Source organism: Monodelphis domestica, chromosome 8 (genome assembly GCF_027887165.1).
Source record: "Monodelphis domestica isolate mMonDom1 chromosome 8, mMonDom1.pri, whole genome shotgun sequence".
NCBI lineage: Eukaryota > Metazoa > Chordata > Mammalia > Didelphimorphia > Didelphidae > Monodelphis > Monodelphis domestica.
Window position 1 is genome coordinate 66,441,045 of NC_077234.1, and position 16,334 is coordinate 66,457,378.

The following is a 16,334-nucleotide window of genomic DNA, read 5'->3' on the forward strand; positions in this document are numbered from 1 at the left end:
CTAAGTGGGGTTTAGTTTAGTCAAGATCAGGGACTGGGGATTTAGTCAGTTAAGGAGGATTAGAGTAGGAAATTCACTCTGAAGAAATCTCTGTGAAGAGATATTTAGATTGGTGTGGGGGGGGAGGGGTGGTTAGGTAGTTAACATTAGTTTAGAGTTAAATTCCCATTTCACTTTTACTTGTTTAATAAATCCAGCATCCAATCCTACTTCTGAGTGGTTTGTGGGTGTCATCTTAGAGTCAGTCTCTGCCTACACTGGGCTCTGTTGGCCTTCCCAAACCTGTTAATCTTCTGATACTGGCCCAAACCTATCCATCTAGTCCCATCCCCTAAATCACCCTCCTAACAGTAGGTAAATGGAGGAGAAAATGCCCTTGTGGCATGATATAAATAGGGAAGGCTAACTTGTTGGGCCTCTCACTGTTTTAGTGAATCATTATTGAAAATAATATCTGGCTTTAAGAATAGGGAGTCTTTAAAGCATAGAAAGAACCCTTTCCCCCCCATTATTACCAAATGATGGTAATTAGGAGAGTGACTTTTTATAGTTACTATTAATCAGTTTTTTATAATTACTATTAGTACCATTCATCTTCATAGTTTCTAATAATTGCAGTATATAAAAATATATTTTATGTATACATATATACAAATAGATGGGTATATTTACATATGCACACACGTATTTTAAATAGGGATAGTGTTAAAATTTGAAGTTGTAATTTCATTGATATAGGGAACTCCTGGGTAAGGAAACTCCCTTTTCCAGTTCAGGTAAGCACCTTCTCTACAGTTTCTAGTCTTAGGATGCATAGGACATAGACAATTGGTATCAGAGATGGAACTTGAACCCAGGTCTTCTGGCTCTGAAGACAGATCTCTATTTACTGCAAGGTGGCTCAGTGGATAAAGTGCCAGGCCTGGAGTCAGGAAGACCTCAGTTCAAATCTAGCCAGACACTTCCCAGCTTTGTACGCCTGGGGCAAGTCTAATCTCCTTTTACCTCAGTTTCCTCATCTGCAAGGTAGAGATAATAATAGCAGCTACCTCCCAAGGTCACTGTGAGGACCAAATTAGATAATAATTGTAAAGCATTTAGCGCAGTGCCTGGAACATAGTTGGTGTTATAGAAATATTAATAATTATCATTATTATTACTGAACTACATTGATTCTCTACTTAAAAAACGATTTCACTGATGTTTTTACATTGCAGACATTTCAGATATTACTCTCCCAACATACCCAGTAAGCCTTCCTTTGTAACAAAGAAAAACAAAATCCATTTCAAAGTGTAGGCAGTGTTTTGTAGCTGTGGTACCCCACTTCAGTTAAAGGAGAGAGGTGCATTTCTTCAATAGTAAAAAATAAAAATCAGTTGAATTGCATAATCATGAAATGTGAGCTTTGTTTGATTCTTACTAACACTGAATGACTAAACATTGAGTGAACAGCCTCTAGCTCTGAAGAGATTGTAATGTAATGTAAAATGACTGTGAGCTTGGCTGGACTTCTTCTTTTTCCTTCTTTTTAATGCTGAACAGCTGAACTGAATTTCACTAAGCATTTATATATTCTAATTTTCTTTCCTGATGTTCAACACCTGTTCTAAATTTGAGGGTGATGTCAGTTATTATCTCCTATTCTTCTGGTGATGTTCTCAGTTCAGATTGTTCTTTCTGTAAATATTTAGGTTGTTTGTAGTTTGAGTAAAATTCAAAAGTCTAAAATGCAATTTCTTTTACTTGGCTAACTTAACTAAGTTCCAAGGCAAAATTAAACTTCACATAGCTCTTGAAATAAACTCCCGACTATCCATTCTGGATTTCTCTGCGAAGAATTTTTTTTTTTGTCGAGTTTTATAGTAGGATACTTCTCACAGTTGTGATTTATTCAGATTGAAGACTACCTTTTTTTACCTCTTATTAGGGGAGTTGAAATATGAAATATTAAAAGATAAAATTCTTTTAATTTAAAATATAAGAAGTGATACAATCTTAAAGGGAATGGGTAGAAAATTGCAACAGAACAGTTTTTAGAACAAAGAACTTCCAGTCTAAGGAAATAAATGGAGAATCATCCTGTATGTCAGTCATAGGAGAAGTGGGTCAGAGAGCCCAGCACCTGCCAGCCATGGATTGAAAAAAGCTGGAGGTCCAACCATCATCTGTTCTGAGAGCATCACAACTTCCAGTGAATGAGCTTCAGGACAGGCAAGTGAGTCAGACAGAAACACTTAAGGGGCACCTACTATGAGCACACAGTGGGAAGTTAAAGAGACTGAGTCTGGCTAGGGTTCACTGAAATCCTCCTCCACAGTCTGCCTTGATCCCTTTGTCCTCTCTATCCTTGCCAAAGCTTACCCTATGTCAATGATTTGACATTTCGGTGGCACTGTAGTTGCTTATTGTATCTGGCTTCATGGCAGATGATTGAAACTTATCTATAGCAATATGTGATCTTAATACATGTCCTTGGTAGAATGTGAGCAGTTAGGAAAGACATGATGAAAAGGGAGGGAGTTAGAATCAATAATTTCCAAAGTCCCTTTTATTTCTGACATTCAGCAACACCATAATTAATGATTTAATACAGATTTTCATGTAGAGAGAATAATTTCTCTGATGGGCCTTTCTGATAGTCTAAATTAGGTCCTTTGAATCTATTAATTTATCCATCATTATAAGATTTACTTAGAAAGTAATTCAGTTTCACTATTATCTGCTTGTCCCCATAAAACCTTTTTGCTTCAATCTATTCTATACCTTCTCTATCCTATTTCCTCACATTCTTTATTCTCCTTCCTAGCTTAATCTCTGAAGGGTCAAAACACTACTTCCAATGAACAGAACCTGAGTCCACCTTGTATCCATTTTAAGGAGAAATGTTTTATTCACCTGCATAGCTTTTAAGAACCCAGGGAGAGGTAGGTCAGAGTCCATGGCACTTGTTGGCTCTGGACTGAAAGAACAGACCCATCGCTGTCTGGTCTGAGAGTATCACAGCTTCCAGGGAATGAACTTCAGGACAGACAGGCAAGTCAGGCACTTGGTAAACACTTTGTGTGTGTATAAGGAAAAGATAGTGTCAGTGTGGGTGTGGTTCCCCTTCTCTTCACCATTCAAAACCCAGACCCCCAAAACAAAGTGTATTCCCTTTGGCAACTAAGAAGGAGCCCTAGAATAATCATGGGTGAGTGAGTACAGCCAGGAAGAGCTAGATCCAGAAGCTTGTGATTGCCTAGCATTAGGAGAAGAAGACCTTGCCTGGTGATGCCTCTTAAAGGTCAGCTATGAAATGTGAAAGGCGAGAAGCTTGGAGCCAGCCATATGACAGAGGAAAAGCAGGGAACATAGGAGATCAGTGATGGCTAGGAGTGGCCACAGGGGTTGGGAGGCACTGATGGGTAATAATCTTTAGAGTCTTGGGAATGATAGGAAAAAGAGCAATTGAGTCATTTCCCACCCTTTCCATTGACAATAAAAATTGATTGTCTGGGTATTAAAAGACCTAAAGAACTTAATATTGTTAAGCCTTATCATCTACAACACTATCTTCACAGTACTCCATTCAGGTATCAAATATATCTTTTGCCATAGGACAACTCTTTAATGCTAAATGGTGATGAACAAGGAGTAGTGAGAGGAAATAGTTTTAACGTCTTCCTATTTGTATTTAACTCAATGATTTCAGTTTATGAAATCATTTGTGCTATTTAGGATGAGATTAGGACAGAATAAATTTCCTGAAAAAAGCCTATATATAACACAGGCCCTGTACGGCCCTTAAAGGTGCAGTTTCTCTTGCTACTTCTCTAGAATCCTGATTATTCTTATATTAAGGAGAACTGCCTAGATTGTAAACTTGTAGTCAGTGCCAGAAATAACGTTTAGATACAGATCCTTAGACTGCCAATTCTGAGCTCTTCCCACAACCCTTTACAGTTTGTTTTCTCTCCCCCAGGTGGAAATACAAGTTTCTGGGAGTAGCACCCCATCAATCTTGGTATCCCGTAGGCACTGAAATGTCTGTTGAAGTGAATAAAATAAAGAAAAGGCCTAATACAATCAGTTCTAGAAAGCAAGAAAGAGTATAGTACATTTTAGCGGGATTTTTCATTAAGACGTATACAATTTTAGTGACCTACCAAAGGATTACACCTCAACTATCTGGAAAACTGTTCAAGCATTCTGATTAGCTAAAGTTTATTGTATTTGGAAATAATCATTTCTAAACATTGTAAATGAGATTCAAATAGCTTCTTTGGGAGAGGTAAATTGTCTCTGGAAGAAGTGGACTTCTCCCCACAGAGGCTTCTTTATTTTGTCACTAGGCCCCAGAATTTAACTGTAGGCTTTGTGTCTGAGCCAGAGGATTCTAAGTTCAACCAAATTTTATTTTCTTTTTTGTTTGACTCCATGCAATTAAAAGGTACCCATGTTCTTGCTTTTTTGTCTTTCTAAAATTGACCTTTTGTAATCTTGTTTTATACTTACTACAGGTGATCATTCGAAAATCACATTAAAAACCAGGAATGTGTTTATTGAATGCACTGGAACTGATCTTACTAAGGTAAATGCAGCTTGAATTCTATTTCATGTGCTGTAAGACCTTTATGTTTTTACTTAGATTCTTGGACAAAATTCCTAAATTTAAAAGGAATTCACATTTACGATGGGCTTAGTTTTGTACACAGAGCTAAGAATTCCCCATACTTTGGTTGTAGTGCTTCTTTCATGTGGCCCAGATTAAGTGTTTACTATAAAGGGATGAACTCTTAGATATTTGGTAAATAACCTGGATTCAAGATAGACATAAAGATGATTTCTGTAGGAAAATGTGGGCTCTCATATGATAGTTCTCATTCTTGTCCATGATCCCTATTTTACTTGCCTTTCATCCTTGCAATTCTTGGATTGGATGAATGTGGAGTCTTTGTCATTGCATAAGCTCTTCATGTTAGGTTTTTTTAATTATGTTGAGTAAGGCATAAGAAGGAAACTGACAACTCGTCAAGTTGAGGAAATATGAACAAGTGATTAAAGGGGAGATATTTGGCATTCACAGAAGGGTCATTGATTTATAGACTGGTTATAAGAAACATCAAGAAAAACTCACATTTTTCTTATTTACCTCCAGAAATATTATCAAAACAACATAGTTTTTATTACCTAAAATACTCTGAAAAATTTTTTGTCCACATATCAAAAGACCTTTGCTATCTCCCCTAAGGAATTCAGTCATTTCAAATTACATTGTCTGCAACACTGGTTACACAGGAATAAATTTCCTGAAGCTTTATGTGATTTGTAAATTACCAAAGCAATTTGCATTTTTAAAAACATGTCCTTGGATTGTAAGTAGAAAGCTGGTGGAAATTTTCTTAGTGTTTTCAGTTTTGGAAGGAAGAATCCAAATAGAGTCTGGATTTGTATATGCCACAAATACAGTTCCTGAGAATTGGAGAATCCAGAGACAGAGACTGGGTCATGGCTCATCATGTTTTGTTTTTTTTTTCCATGCAAAACTTATTTCCATATTATTCATTTTTGTAAGTGAATAGTCTTATAAAAACCCAAACCCCAAATCATATACCCAAATGAATAAGTGATAAATCATATGTTTTCATATGCATTCCTACTCCAATAGTTCTTTTCTAGAGGTAGATAGCATTCTTTCTTATAAGTCCTACATCATTATATTGCTGTTAGTACTAAAGTCTATCACACTTGATCATCCCACAATATTTCCTGTATAATGCTCTCCTGGTTCTGCTTATTTCACTTTGCATCAATTCATTTAGGTATTTCTAGTTCTTTCTGAAACCATCCTACTTCCTTATAGCACAACAGTATTCTATCATCATCGTATACCACAATTTGTCCAGCCATTCCCCAATTGAGGGACATCCCTTTAGTTTCCAAAATTTTGCCACCATAAAAAATGCAGCTATAAATATTTTTGTACAAACAGGTCCTTTCCCATATATATATATATTTTTTTTTTTATCTCTTTGGGATACAGACTTAAGAGTGATATTGCTGGATCAAAGGGCATGCATTTTTTTTATAGCCCTTTGGGCATAATTCCAAATTCCCCTCCAGAATGGTTGGATTAGTTGACAATTCCACCGATAATGCTTTAGTGTCCCAATTTTGCATGGTTTATCATCTTGTTTCTCTCTCTCTTCCTTAGAAAGTACATGGAGAATTCCAATTCTAGGAAGCTAGAAAGGAAACTGAAAGCTGATAATTCATTAATTATTCTTTTCATCTTAGCCGTGGAGTAGATAGAGATGGTCATTTTTGTGTTTTTCTCTTTCTAGGCAAAAATAGTCCTTGATGTCATTGTCACAATGTTCAGTGAATATTGTGAGAAGCAATTTACGTAAGTAGCACAAATAATTGTCAAATGTGACCCAACTTTCCACTTGTGAATGATCAAACTAAATACTCAATTTGTGGTTTTTCTCTTTCAGGGTTGAAGCTGCTGAAGTTATTTATCCCAATGGAAAATCCTATTTGTATCCAGTAAGTATTAACACTGTAATATTAGCCAACATTTTTATAGGGTTTTAAGGTTTTCCAAGTGCTATACAAATATTATCGCATTTGATCCTCATAGTAACCCTGGGAAATAGGTACTATTATTGCTCCCATTTTATAGATAAGGAAACTGAAGTCAGGGTGAAGTGACTCACATAGGATCACACAGCTTGTAAGTGTCTGAGGCCAGGTTTGAACTCAAGTCTCCCCATCTCTAAGTTCTGTTCTCTCTCCAAGTACCACTTAATTGACTGGGAAGAAGAACCCTTGTGTAGGAAGAAGGCACTGAAGGGTGCAGTGGGCCCTCATCTCTTTGGTCTGGCTTTTTAACTGAGTTATTTATAATTCCATCTCTGGCAAGGCTGTCCATTGTTCCCCAGACTTGATTAGACTTGTTCAGCCATCTAAAATCAGAAGTTGCTACAGGCCATTGCTGTAACTAATAAATTATTTCAGATGTATTATCAGGTATAATTTAATAGTTAGTGTAGCTGTGACAAGGATCCAAAAACTCTCCAAAAGTCCAAGCTCCCAAGGTAACTCAGTGTCATGTCTGTTAAGTGACCAGTGCAGCAGGTGACAGCATTTTAGTGAGGATGCTTCTGCAGTGGGTACAAAATAACCCCTGAATGATATAACCTGAGAATCCAATCCAGGTGTAACAACTGGTAACTGACCCATATTGTGATCAACAGAACAAGTTAGCCCAGGGAGAGATAACAGTGCAACCCTATTTCAGAGCCCATATCAACAATTAGGGTTTATGACCTCGATGTTGGGTAAGGACATCCCTTTGGTGCAACCTCTATTAAAGGTTTGTTTGTTCAGTGATTAAAGTCCTACATGATCTGAGTTCAGATTGGAGAAATCCATCTATAATTCTATCTATGAATTAATTTCTTCCAATACAGAAGGACAAGAGAAATAAGGCCAACATGACTTAATGAGCCTTAGAACTAATTCATGAACTATATCCTAATAAATTCAATCATTAACCCACTAGAAAAGAGGTCAATAAGGTGGCACAGTAGGTATTTGCATGAAACATAAGCCTTTAATACCACTGTGTAGTAAGCAAAGACTTCTTATTACAAAATGAAGTAAGCAAAGACTTCTTGTTGCAAAATGATTCTGCAAAATGAATTGCATTTGATTGAGAGGGACTTCTTGTCTCTTCCCCTTTAACAGCCCCACAATGATACATGACTACCTTCGGTTATAGAGGGACCAACCCCAGGATCAGCCCTACTTCATTTGGGCACTTTGGTTGTCTTAGGAGCATTTTGTAACCCTGGCCTAGGAGACAGAAGTTTATGATGCTGATGGAATGCCTAAGATTTCAAGGGAAGCATCTCTTTAGGACATGGGTTCTTAATTTCTTTTGTATTGTGAATGGCTTTAGCATTCTGGGGAAGGCTATCCATGAACTCCTCAGAAGAATGTTATAAAATGCACAATATAAAGTACACAGGATTACAAAAGTCAAGTTATATTAACATAGTTTTCAAAGTAAAGCCCAAGAACAAGAGCCCATCAGCCCTTCAGTGCAGGAGAGAAGACTGGTCCTGCCCAGTGGTACCCACAGGATGGGGGACCAGAGCAGTGAGGCAAAAACATGCTTGTATTTTCACTTCAGTCATCCAGAGATTATTCTGAAGGCACAAATATGTGTCATGGGCCAACAGGCACATTCCACAATTGAAAACTTAAACCCTTACACATAGACAGAGGCTTACTATTTTAGACTAGGATAAACTTACTAAGCATTGTTGTTATTTTTTGAGTAAGCTATTGTGATCTAAAACCATGACTATATTGCTAGAATTATTTGATCCTCATAGCAACCCTTGAAAGGTGATTATGATCCCCATTTTATAATAGAGGAAACTGAAATTGACAGGTTAAGTGACTTGCCCAGGGTTGAGTAGCTATTAAGAATCCAAAGCCTGATTTAAACTCAAATCTTCCTGACTCTAAGCCTAGTGCTCTATTCACTGTACCAGAGCTAGCTGCCTTTCAAGTGCAAGAGTACCTACCTTGTAGTAAGAGTTCTGGATTTGAATCCTACCATTTGTGTAACCATCAGCAAGACACTTAGTAACCTCAGGACCTTGGTTTCCCCCTTTGTAAAATAGGGACTATAAATAATACTTGTACAACCTTTCCTAGAGGATTATTGTGAGGAAAGAACTTTATAATGTTTAAAGAATTATGTAAATATATGAGTTTTTATTAGTCCGTGCTTGGCATACTTTAAATATTATTCTATTACCACATTTTATTCTTTGGTTTTTAATAATAATCATTAACTAGCATCTAAAGTGAGAAGAATTCTGGTACTAACATAAAAAATAATGTTATCTTGAAATGTGGTTTTCTTTTTATAGTAATTTGACCTTTCAAGCCAGGCTTGCCAAAATCTCAAGCCCAGTTCAAAACCCCTTGAGGTGATAGAATGTAACAGTGTTTTGCTATTGGGAAGACTGTTTTAAGTCTTCAGAAAATTCTTTTTCAGTGTTTTATTTCTTATTCAGAGAGAATTTTTATAACATTTCATAGTGAGTTGAATAGTAAGTAATGCATTCATAGATCTGTTTGTCAAGGAATCTTTTAAATTAGTTTCTTTATATTAAGCATAATGTTCTAAAAATACTGACCTAATCCCAACTATTTTGCCTTTTTATAAAAATAAATCTAATGGGTGATGAAATTTTTAAAAATGGAACCAGAAAGCTTCTAAATCTATGTCCAAATGTAAAATGATTGAATTTTCTTGTATGTTTTATAAAATCTTTTCCTTTTCCATAGGAATTAGCTTACCGAAAAGAGATGGTGAAAGCTGATTTAATTAACAAGCAAATTGGAATCAGGTATGCTGTGGAAAGCTCATTCATATTCATTTGAAGGATATACAAGAATGAAGAGCAAATGATATTTTATTTTACTTCAAGGACTGTTTGGAAAGGCCTTTCAGACCTCTGGAATTAAGATGACAGTATAATACAAAGTATTTTTATGTCTCTAATTTTAAAATAAATTCATCAGGAAGCTTGTCATTTAGTCACAATTTTTTCCCCAAAGTGTAATAGTGCTTTGAAAAACAGTGAAATTTTTATTTTTCTATTTTAGTGAAACTCCAGCAAGTCTTGCAAAGCTTTTGACCAGGATGTATTTAAAGTCAGAAGTCATAGGGGATGGGAACCAGATAGAGATTGAAATCCCTCCGACCAGAGCTGACATTATCCATGCCTGTGATATTGTCGAAGATGCAGCTATTGCTTATGGTTATAACAACATTCAGATGACTATACCGAAAACGTACACCATAGCTAATCAAGTAAGATTGCACCCTTAAATAAACACCCCTTATTGTTAGGAACTGACTATTGAATGCCAGGAGGGCTTTGGGAAAAACAGAGCATAAGAATTAAACAATATTTTGACATACTTTGCTAGGAGAGGCATTTGCAGTGAATAGGATACAAACCAGATGCCCAACTGATTAGAGCAAGTTGGAGACCTTTGGTGACTAGTTCTTTGAAAGAAGACAGGTTCCAGGTTTGGAGCCCTTGCCGACTAATGGGGAGACTTATTTTCTCAAGTTGGGTTCAAAGACAGACATTGCGTGTGTTTGTGTGTGACTGGTAGCATGCTAATCAGCAGAGGGAAGAAGCTTTACCTCCAGAATAAGGTGCTCTTTGTCTTATATGCTAAAAAACATTTAAGAAAAATGGTAGGGGGCAGCTGGGTGGCTCAGTGGATTGAGAATTAGGCCTAGAGATGGGAGGTCCTAGGTTCAAATCTGGCATCAGACACTTCCTAGCTGTGAGACCCTGGGCAAGTCACTTAACCCCCAATACCTAGCCCTTATCACTTTTCTGCCTTGGAGCCAATACATAGTATTGACTCCAAGACAGAAGGTAAGGGTTTAAAAAAAGGGGGGGATGGTAATTTTTTTGAGGTTAATAGTATGAATATGATTTTATCTTGTAGCTACCACTGAATAAGCTCACTGAACTCCTGAGGCATGACTTGGCAGCAGCAGGATTCACTGAAACGCTTACCTTTGCTCTGGTAGGTCTTTTGGCCTAGTGTTTTCTAATTGATAACCTGACCTTCATTTTTGAACTTTAAATATGTATTTCGTTATTTTACCGTAATGTAATTTGGATGTAAGAAAGTTATAGTACTTTTAACAGTTCAGTCCTTACTCATATGCTAGCATCATCTCTGTGTGGAATCGTTTTATTTGTGGAATGTAATGTGGGCACTTGCTTTGGTTCTCTGCTGAGTACAAGAGGAACCAGCATCTCATGTCTTAAACTCCAGCATTCACTTGTTGCATGAAAGAAGACTGGACTTGTGATGGATTTCACAACTCAGTTATCTGTTAGAATTTTCTAGTTTGGATTTCGTCATGGCAGTGCCAACTAGATGCCAGCATTGTTAGACTTGACAGTTGTGTTGGGTTGTTACCTACTTCTGGGGATTTGAGTTTATCTTCAGGCAAAGGCTTTGAGTTTAGAAGTCAACATGAAAGGCTTAAATGAGGAAGTGGATTATTTGTAGTATTCAACAGAACAGAGCAGATTGGCCATGTAAAGCTGTTTTGGTAAGTTGTGGTTCCTCAACTTTTTTCCAAAGCCTAGCCTTTCTGTGAAGCCTGGCCTTTCTGTGCTTGGGTTTTCAAGCAAATTATACCCTAACATAAATTGAGGTGAAGAAGGACCTTTTCACCTCATATCTGAATCTCTAGCTTGTTCCTTTTAATGATAACAAGTTACAGGGGCAAATGAGTGTGGGAGTCAGTGGACAGGCACTTCCATTGCATTTCTTCTTTTAGTAGTAAAAGGCCCCAAATATTACACTCAGTAATATATTGTGAATTTAAATCTTTTTGTGGAGAACCCTTATTCTTATAGGTATTTAATCTCAATAAATATTATTTGTGAGAATATGTGCATTCCTTTACCTAAATAAAACATATAAAATATAAACACATCACACACATAACATGTAAACAATATAAAAATTATATTTTCTATTTATATAAATATATATTTATATATATTTATAGAAATATTTTCATATTTATATAAATATGTAATAGAATATAATACATGAAGTAGAAACAGAATATTAAAGTGATTTCATAGGACATCAAAATGAGTAATATCTTTTATAATTATTAGAATGGGTATATAAGTATAATGCTTCAATCATTTCCAAGCTAAGGCTAGCTTTTCCCTAAGAGACTGGCATTAATTTTCATAGCAAATGTTGCTCACTTTTAGTGGTGAATTATGTGTTATTTTCATAGCTTCGTTGAAACTCATTTCCCTTTTTGAATGGCATTGGGCTTATCTCACCACTTTGGGTGAGCAGCTCTTCATTTAGGACATGGGTACTAATAGGATCTTATAGTTAGAGCTGGGGACTCTAGACACCATCCAAGCCCCCTAATTTTACAGATGAGGTAATTAAGGCCCATATTGGTTAAATGTACCTTTGTGTGTATCTTTTTTTAAAGGTACATAGCTCATAAATAATAGATCTGAATTTGAACTTAGATGCTCTGACACCAAATCTAGCATAGTTTGTACCATGTCATGCTGCCTCTGTACAAGATAGCATGTGATGCATGCTGAGAGAGTGCTTCAAGTAAATCGCTGTAGGAGTTCGTAGAAGGGAGGGATTTTTGATGGGTGTCAGTAATAAGGAATGGCATGAAGAGGATGAAGAAAGGCTTTATCCAGGGTGTGAAATTAGAAAGGAACCTAGAAGGTTTAGTAGGAGTTTAGTGAAAGGAGATTAGAATAATGAAAGGGGTTCCAGGTTGCACATCATAAGTGCTTAATAATGTTTGTTGAGGTCAGAAGGCCAAGGGAAAGCATGTGTGAATCAAAGCACAGACATTGGAATGGACTTCATGTTTTGAGAAAGCATTGAGTTACCTCATTTGGCTGTAGCAAGGGGGTGGGGGAGGGAGGGAAGGAGAGAAAAACAGAGAGAGAGAGAGAGAGAGAGAGAGAGAGAGAGAGAGAGAGAGAGAGAGAGAGCGAGAGAGAGAGAGAGAGGGCAAGGATGGAAAAGTGGGTAAAAGCTGAATTGTGGAAGGCTTGAGTATATCACACACTGGCATCCTGTCACAGAGGCTGGCACATAAGAAAAGTGCCAGGCTGAAGAGTGTGTGAAACTGATCACCTCGACGGGGGAGGGGCCCCAAGGGTTTGGAATCTTGAGGAGGAGAAGATTCTGTCTGGTAAAGGAGTTGGTCTCTCAGTCTTGAGAAGCCAAAGAGAAAAGGTGGACAAAGACTTTCTCCTTAGGGTTACCCACTTTTCCTGCTGGTGACTGGAAATTTTTCCCCCCAACATTTCCTAATTGAAAAGACTATTGAAGAGGAAACCTGAGAAAGACATTTTAAATCTCTGTCCGACTTTACTTCAGCTCCTGTTGCCCTGAGTCTGAACTGTGACCAAGGGGCCAAACCCAAGGTGAGTCAACCTGACTTTATCTCAGGGGGCTCAGACTGCCAAGGCCTGAGTTCCCCCCCAAACTCGAGGAGGGAGGAGAAAGGGTTTTAGAGACAGGGACCCCCTTTTCCCACTTTCCCATTCTTTCCCTGCTAGTTATTCTTTGTTAACCCCTGATTGAGTTGACATTAAAATAGTTATCTGTTCCCCAAGCTGTGAATCAAGTGTGAGTGAACAGATCAAGGGGAGACCCTTTGGTCTCAAGTAGTGGAGGGGGGGACAAGAGTGAATCTGGGAGAGTAGCCTTAAATAAGGAGGAAAGGCAGAAGGGGGAAAATCTTCAAACCCCCTTTCCTCTCTCTGAGCCAACCCTAAACATCAGCTGTCTCCCCTGAACACCGTTTTGAGAAGGGGGGTCTCCACTCTTTCCCCCTCTCAATACTGAAAGACTGAACCCCATGGCTACAACTAAACAACCCCTCGAATACAAATGGAAAAATGTTGGGGGGAAAGATTTCCAGTCACCAGCAGGAAAAGTGAGTAACCCTAAGGAGAAAGTCTTTTTCCACCTTCTCTCTTCGGCTTCTCAAGACCAAGAGACTGACTCCTTTACCAGCCAGAGTCTTCTCCTCAAGATTCCAATGCCTTGGGGCCCTTTCCCCATCGAGGTAATCAGTTTCACACACTCTTCAGCCTGGCACTTTTCTTATGTGCCAGCCTCTGTCACAATCCCCATCACATATTCTGCTTGGTTTCACATGTTGGTGAGAAACTATCATAAGCATCAGGTAGTCAATATTAGCTGATAAATAACATGTGCTATAGACTTTTATGGGTACAGATAGACTGTTTTTAGCACATTGACTTGAGCACAGAATAAAGATGCTTTACTTGGGAGAGGATAATAAGCTTACTTAGGGAGAATGACACACTATTTTAAACTTTTAGCCGTTAATTTCTATGGTAATCCTTTCTAAACATGTTGTTTTTAGTGCTCACAAGAGGATATTGCTGATAAACTTGGCATGGATATTTCTGCAACAAAGGCTGTCCACATAGCCAACCCTAAGACAGCAGAATTTCAGGTAAGGATTTAGGGGCTAAGCATTTTCCTGATTCCGTGAGTCTAGTGATTAGTATGTGCACAAATGAAAAGGAGAATGTAGCATCCCCTCTGTGCTATTTTCTTTTTCTTGAGATGAAGTAAGATGCCTCCCTAATTCTTTTCCAGAGACTGAAACCATCCTGTTACCTTCTTACAGTTACCAAAGCCTAGTTTGTGTCTCTACAGGAATTTTCTAAGTGTAAATAACATGCAGATAAAATAATAGAGCAACCCCTCCCATACTTATAAAACCATGACTTTTCTACATAGATTCAAGTAGCTAGGAAGCCTACTTCCAAAGTCTTTGTCTCCATTTCCAAGGATGCAGGTCCCTTTTTTTTTTCATATTTGACTAAGGATAGAATGGGTGAGAAAAGTGCCTTCATTTGAGACAGATGTTGAAGTTCTAAGGGATACATTTTCTTTTCTTTCTTCAAAAATCCAGGGGCAGCTGGGTAGCTCAGTGGATTGAGAGCCAGGCCTAGAGACGGGAGGTCCTAGGTTCAAATCTGGCCTCAGACACTTCCCAGCTGTGTAACCCTGGGCAAGTCACTTGACCCCCATTGCCTAGCCCTTACCACTCTTCTGCCTTGGAGCCAATACATAGTATTGACTCCAAGATGGAAGGTAAGGGTTAAAAAAAAAATCCCATACCTCCTATTTTGGTATTAGTTCTCAGAAAAAAAAAAAGTGGTAAGGATTAGGCAAATGGGGTTAAGCGACTTACCCAGGGCCATACAGCTAGGAATTGTTTGAGACAAGATTTGAACCTAGGTTCTCCTGACTACAGGCCCTGCACTCTTACCACTATGCTACTTAGCTGTCCCTAAGATGTATTTTTTTTAATGCAGATATGGATGTATAGATAGTTAACAAGTTAGTAAAGCCCAAATATACTCTTATAAGAAGAGTCTGCTTTCTTCACTTTAAAAATCATATATAGAAGTTCCCATGCTTCTCTGAATTTTTCATATTTAGCTTTTTTGTTGTGGTACAGTAATATACCATTATGTTCATCTACTCTAGTTTATTTGGCCTTTCCCTAATTGATGGGCCTCTATTATGTGTTTCTAGTTCTTTGCTACTACAGAAAGTGCTGCAGTGAATGTTTGGGTAAATAAGGGAACTTTGACCTCCTTGGGACATATCATAGCAGTGGAAGCCAACTAATTTTTAATGTGGTTCTGTTTTCAACAAGAATCTTCCTGCTTTTTTTTTTCTTATACATAATACCTTTCTGGTAACAGTTGTTTTCAAACTATAGTATTGCTGGAAAGCATTTCTCACACACTTAGGATTTGAGTGATAATGAATTAAGATGAATAATAAAATGTAACTAGTCCAAATAGAACGTTTTACCTTAAAACATTGATATAAATCACTTCTTTGTTTTTAATCTAATCTCTGATTTTGTTTTGTTTTAAATTTGTAAATTAGCATCTTTACTTTTTTTTTTAATCATTAAAAGAGACTAGATAATCCCCGAGGACTCTTCAAACACTCAAGTCAACATGTCTCTTCTTGGAATAGTTTTGAGCCAGGGAACAGTATTTTCCAACTGAAAGTGCCTTCACATTCTTCTCTTCCTTCTTCCTTTACAAGGACCATGACTGGGGGTGGTAATAGGGGGAAGAAAGGAGGTAGGGAGAATGGTAGGAAATTATACTTTTTGAAGTCAATTTATTAAGTTTCACAGGCATAGGTTTTCTTAATGCTCGACTTTCAGGTGGCACGTACAACTCTTCTTCCTGGGCTCCTGAAGACAATTGCTGCTAATAGGAAGATGCCTCTACCTCTGAAACTATTTGAAATTTCTGATATTGTATTAAAGGATTCCAGCAAAGGTGAGAATTTGTTTTGACCCTGATTCTTTTATTTAAAAAATTTTGTAAGAAAACAATGTGATAATGCTAGAAAATACTAGAAAAGATGGCCTATTAAATAAATCTTAACCTTAAAAGAATAATCTTTAGGGGGCAGAAGTTCTTAATTTGGAATCTATGAACTTGCTGATTAAACATTTTGAAAATTGGATTTTAATATAATCAATTTCTTTTGAATCCTATATTTCATACATTTAAAGCCATTATTCTGAGTTAAGTGTTCAGCTGGATTCACTTGACTGTTAGAGGGGTCCATGAATTTAAAAAAAGATTAAGCATCCCTGTTCTAGACTTTAATTTAACATTTTCTCTTATATTCCATGG

At 37.3% G+C, this 16,334-nt stretch overlaps 1 protein-coding gene across 1 annotated transcript in view; it reads left to right on the top strand.

Moving 5' to 3' along the window:
• FARSB (phenylalanyl-tRNA synthetase subunit beta) overlaps window positions 1–16,334 on the top strand; it is an 88,678-nt gene that overhangs the window by 34,207 nt on the left and 38,137 nt on the right. Inside the window, exons 8-15 of the mRNA XM_001365711.5 lie at window positions 4,503–4,573; window positions 6,327–6,388; window positions 6,480–6,531; window positions 9,355–9,416; window positions 9,676–9,883; window positions 10,540–10,620; window positions 14,015–14,107; window positions 15,854–15,971. Of these exons, the coding sequence (XP_001365748.1) occupies window positions 4,503–4,573; window positions 6,327–6,388; window positions 6,480–6,531; window positions 9,355–9,416; window positions 9,676–9,883; window positions 10,540–10,620; window positions 14,015–14,107; window positions 15,854–15,971 (747 nt within the window). The remainder of the gene's footprint in view (window positions 1–4,502; window positions 4,574–6,326; window positions 6,389–6,479; window positions 6,532–9,354; window positions 9,417–9,675; window positions 9,884–10,539; window positions 10,621–14,014; window positions 14,108–15,853; window positions 15,972–16,334) is intronic.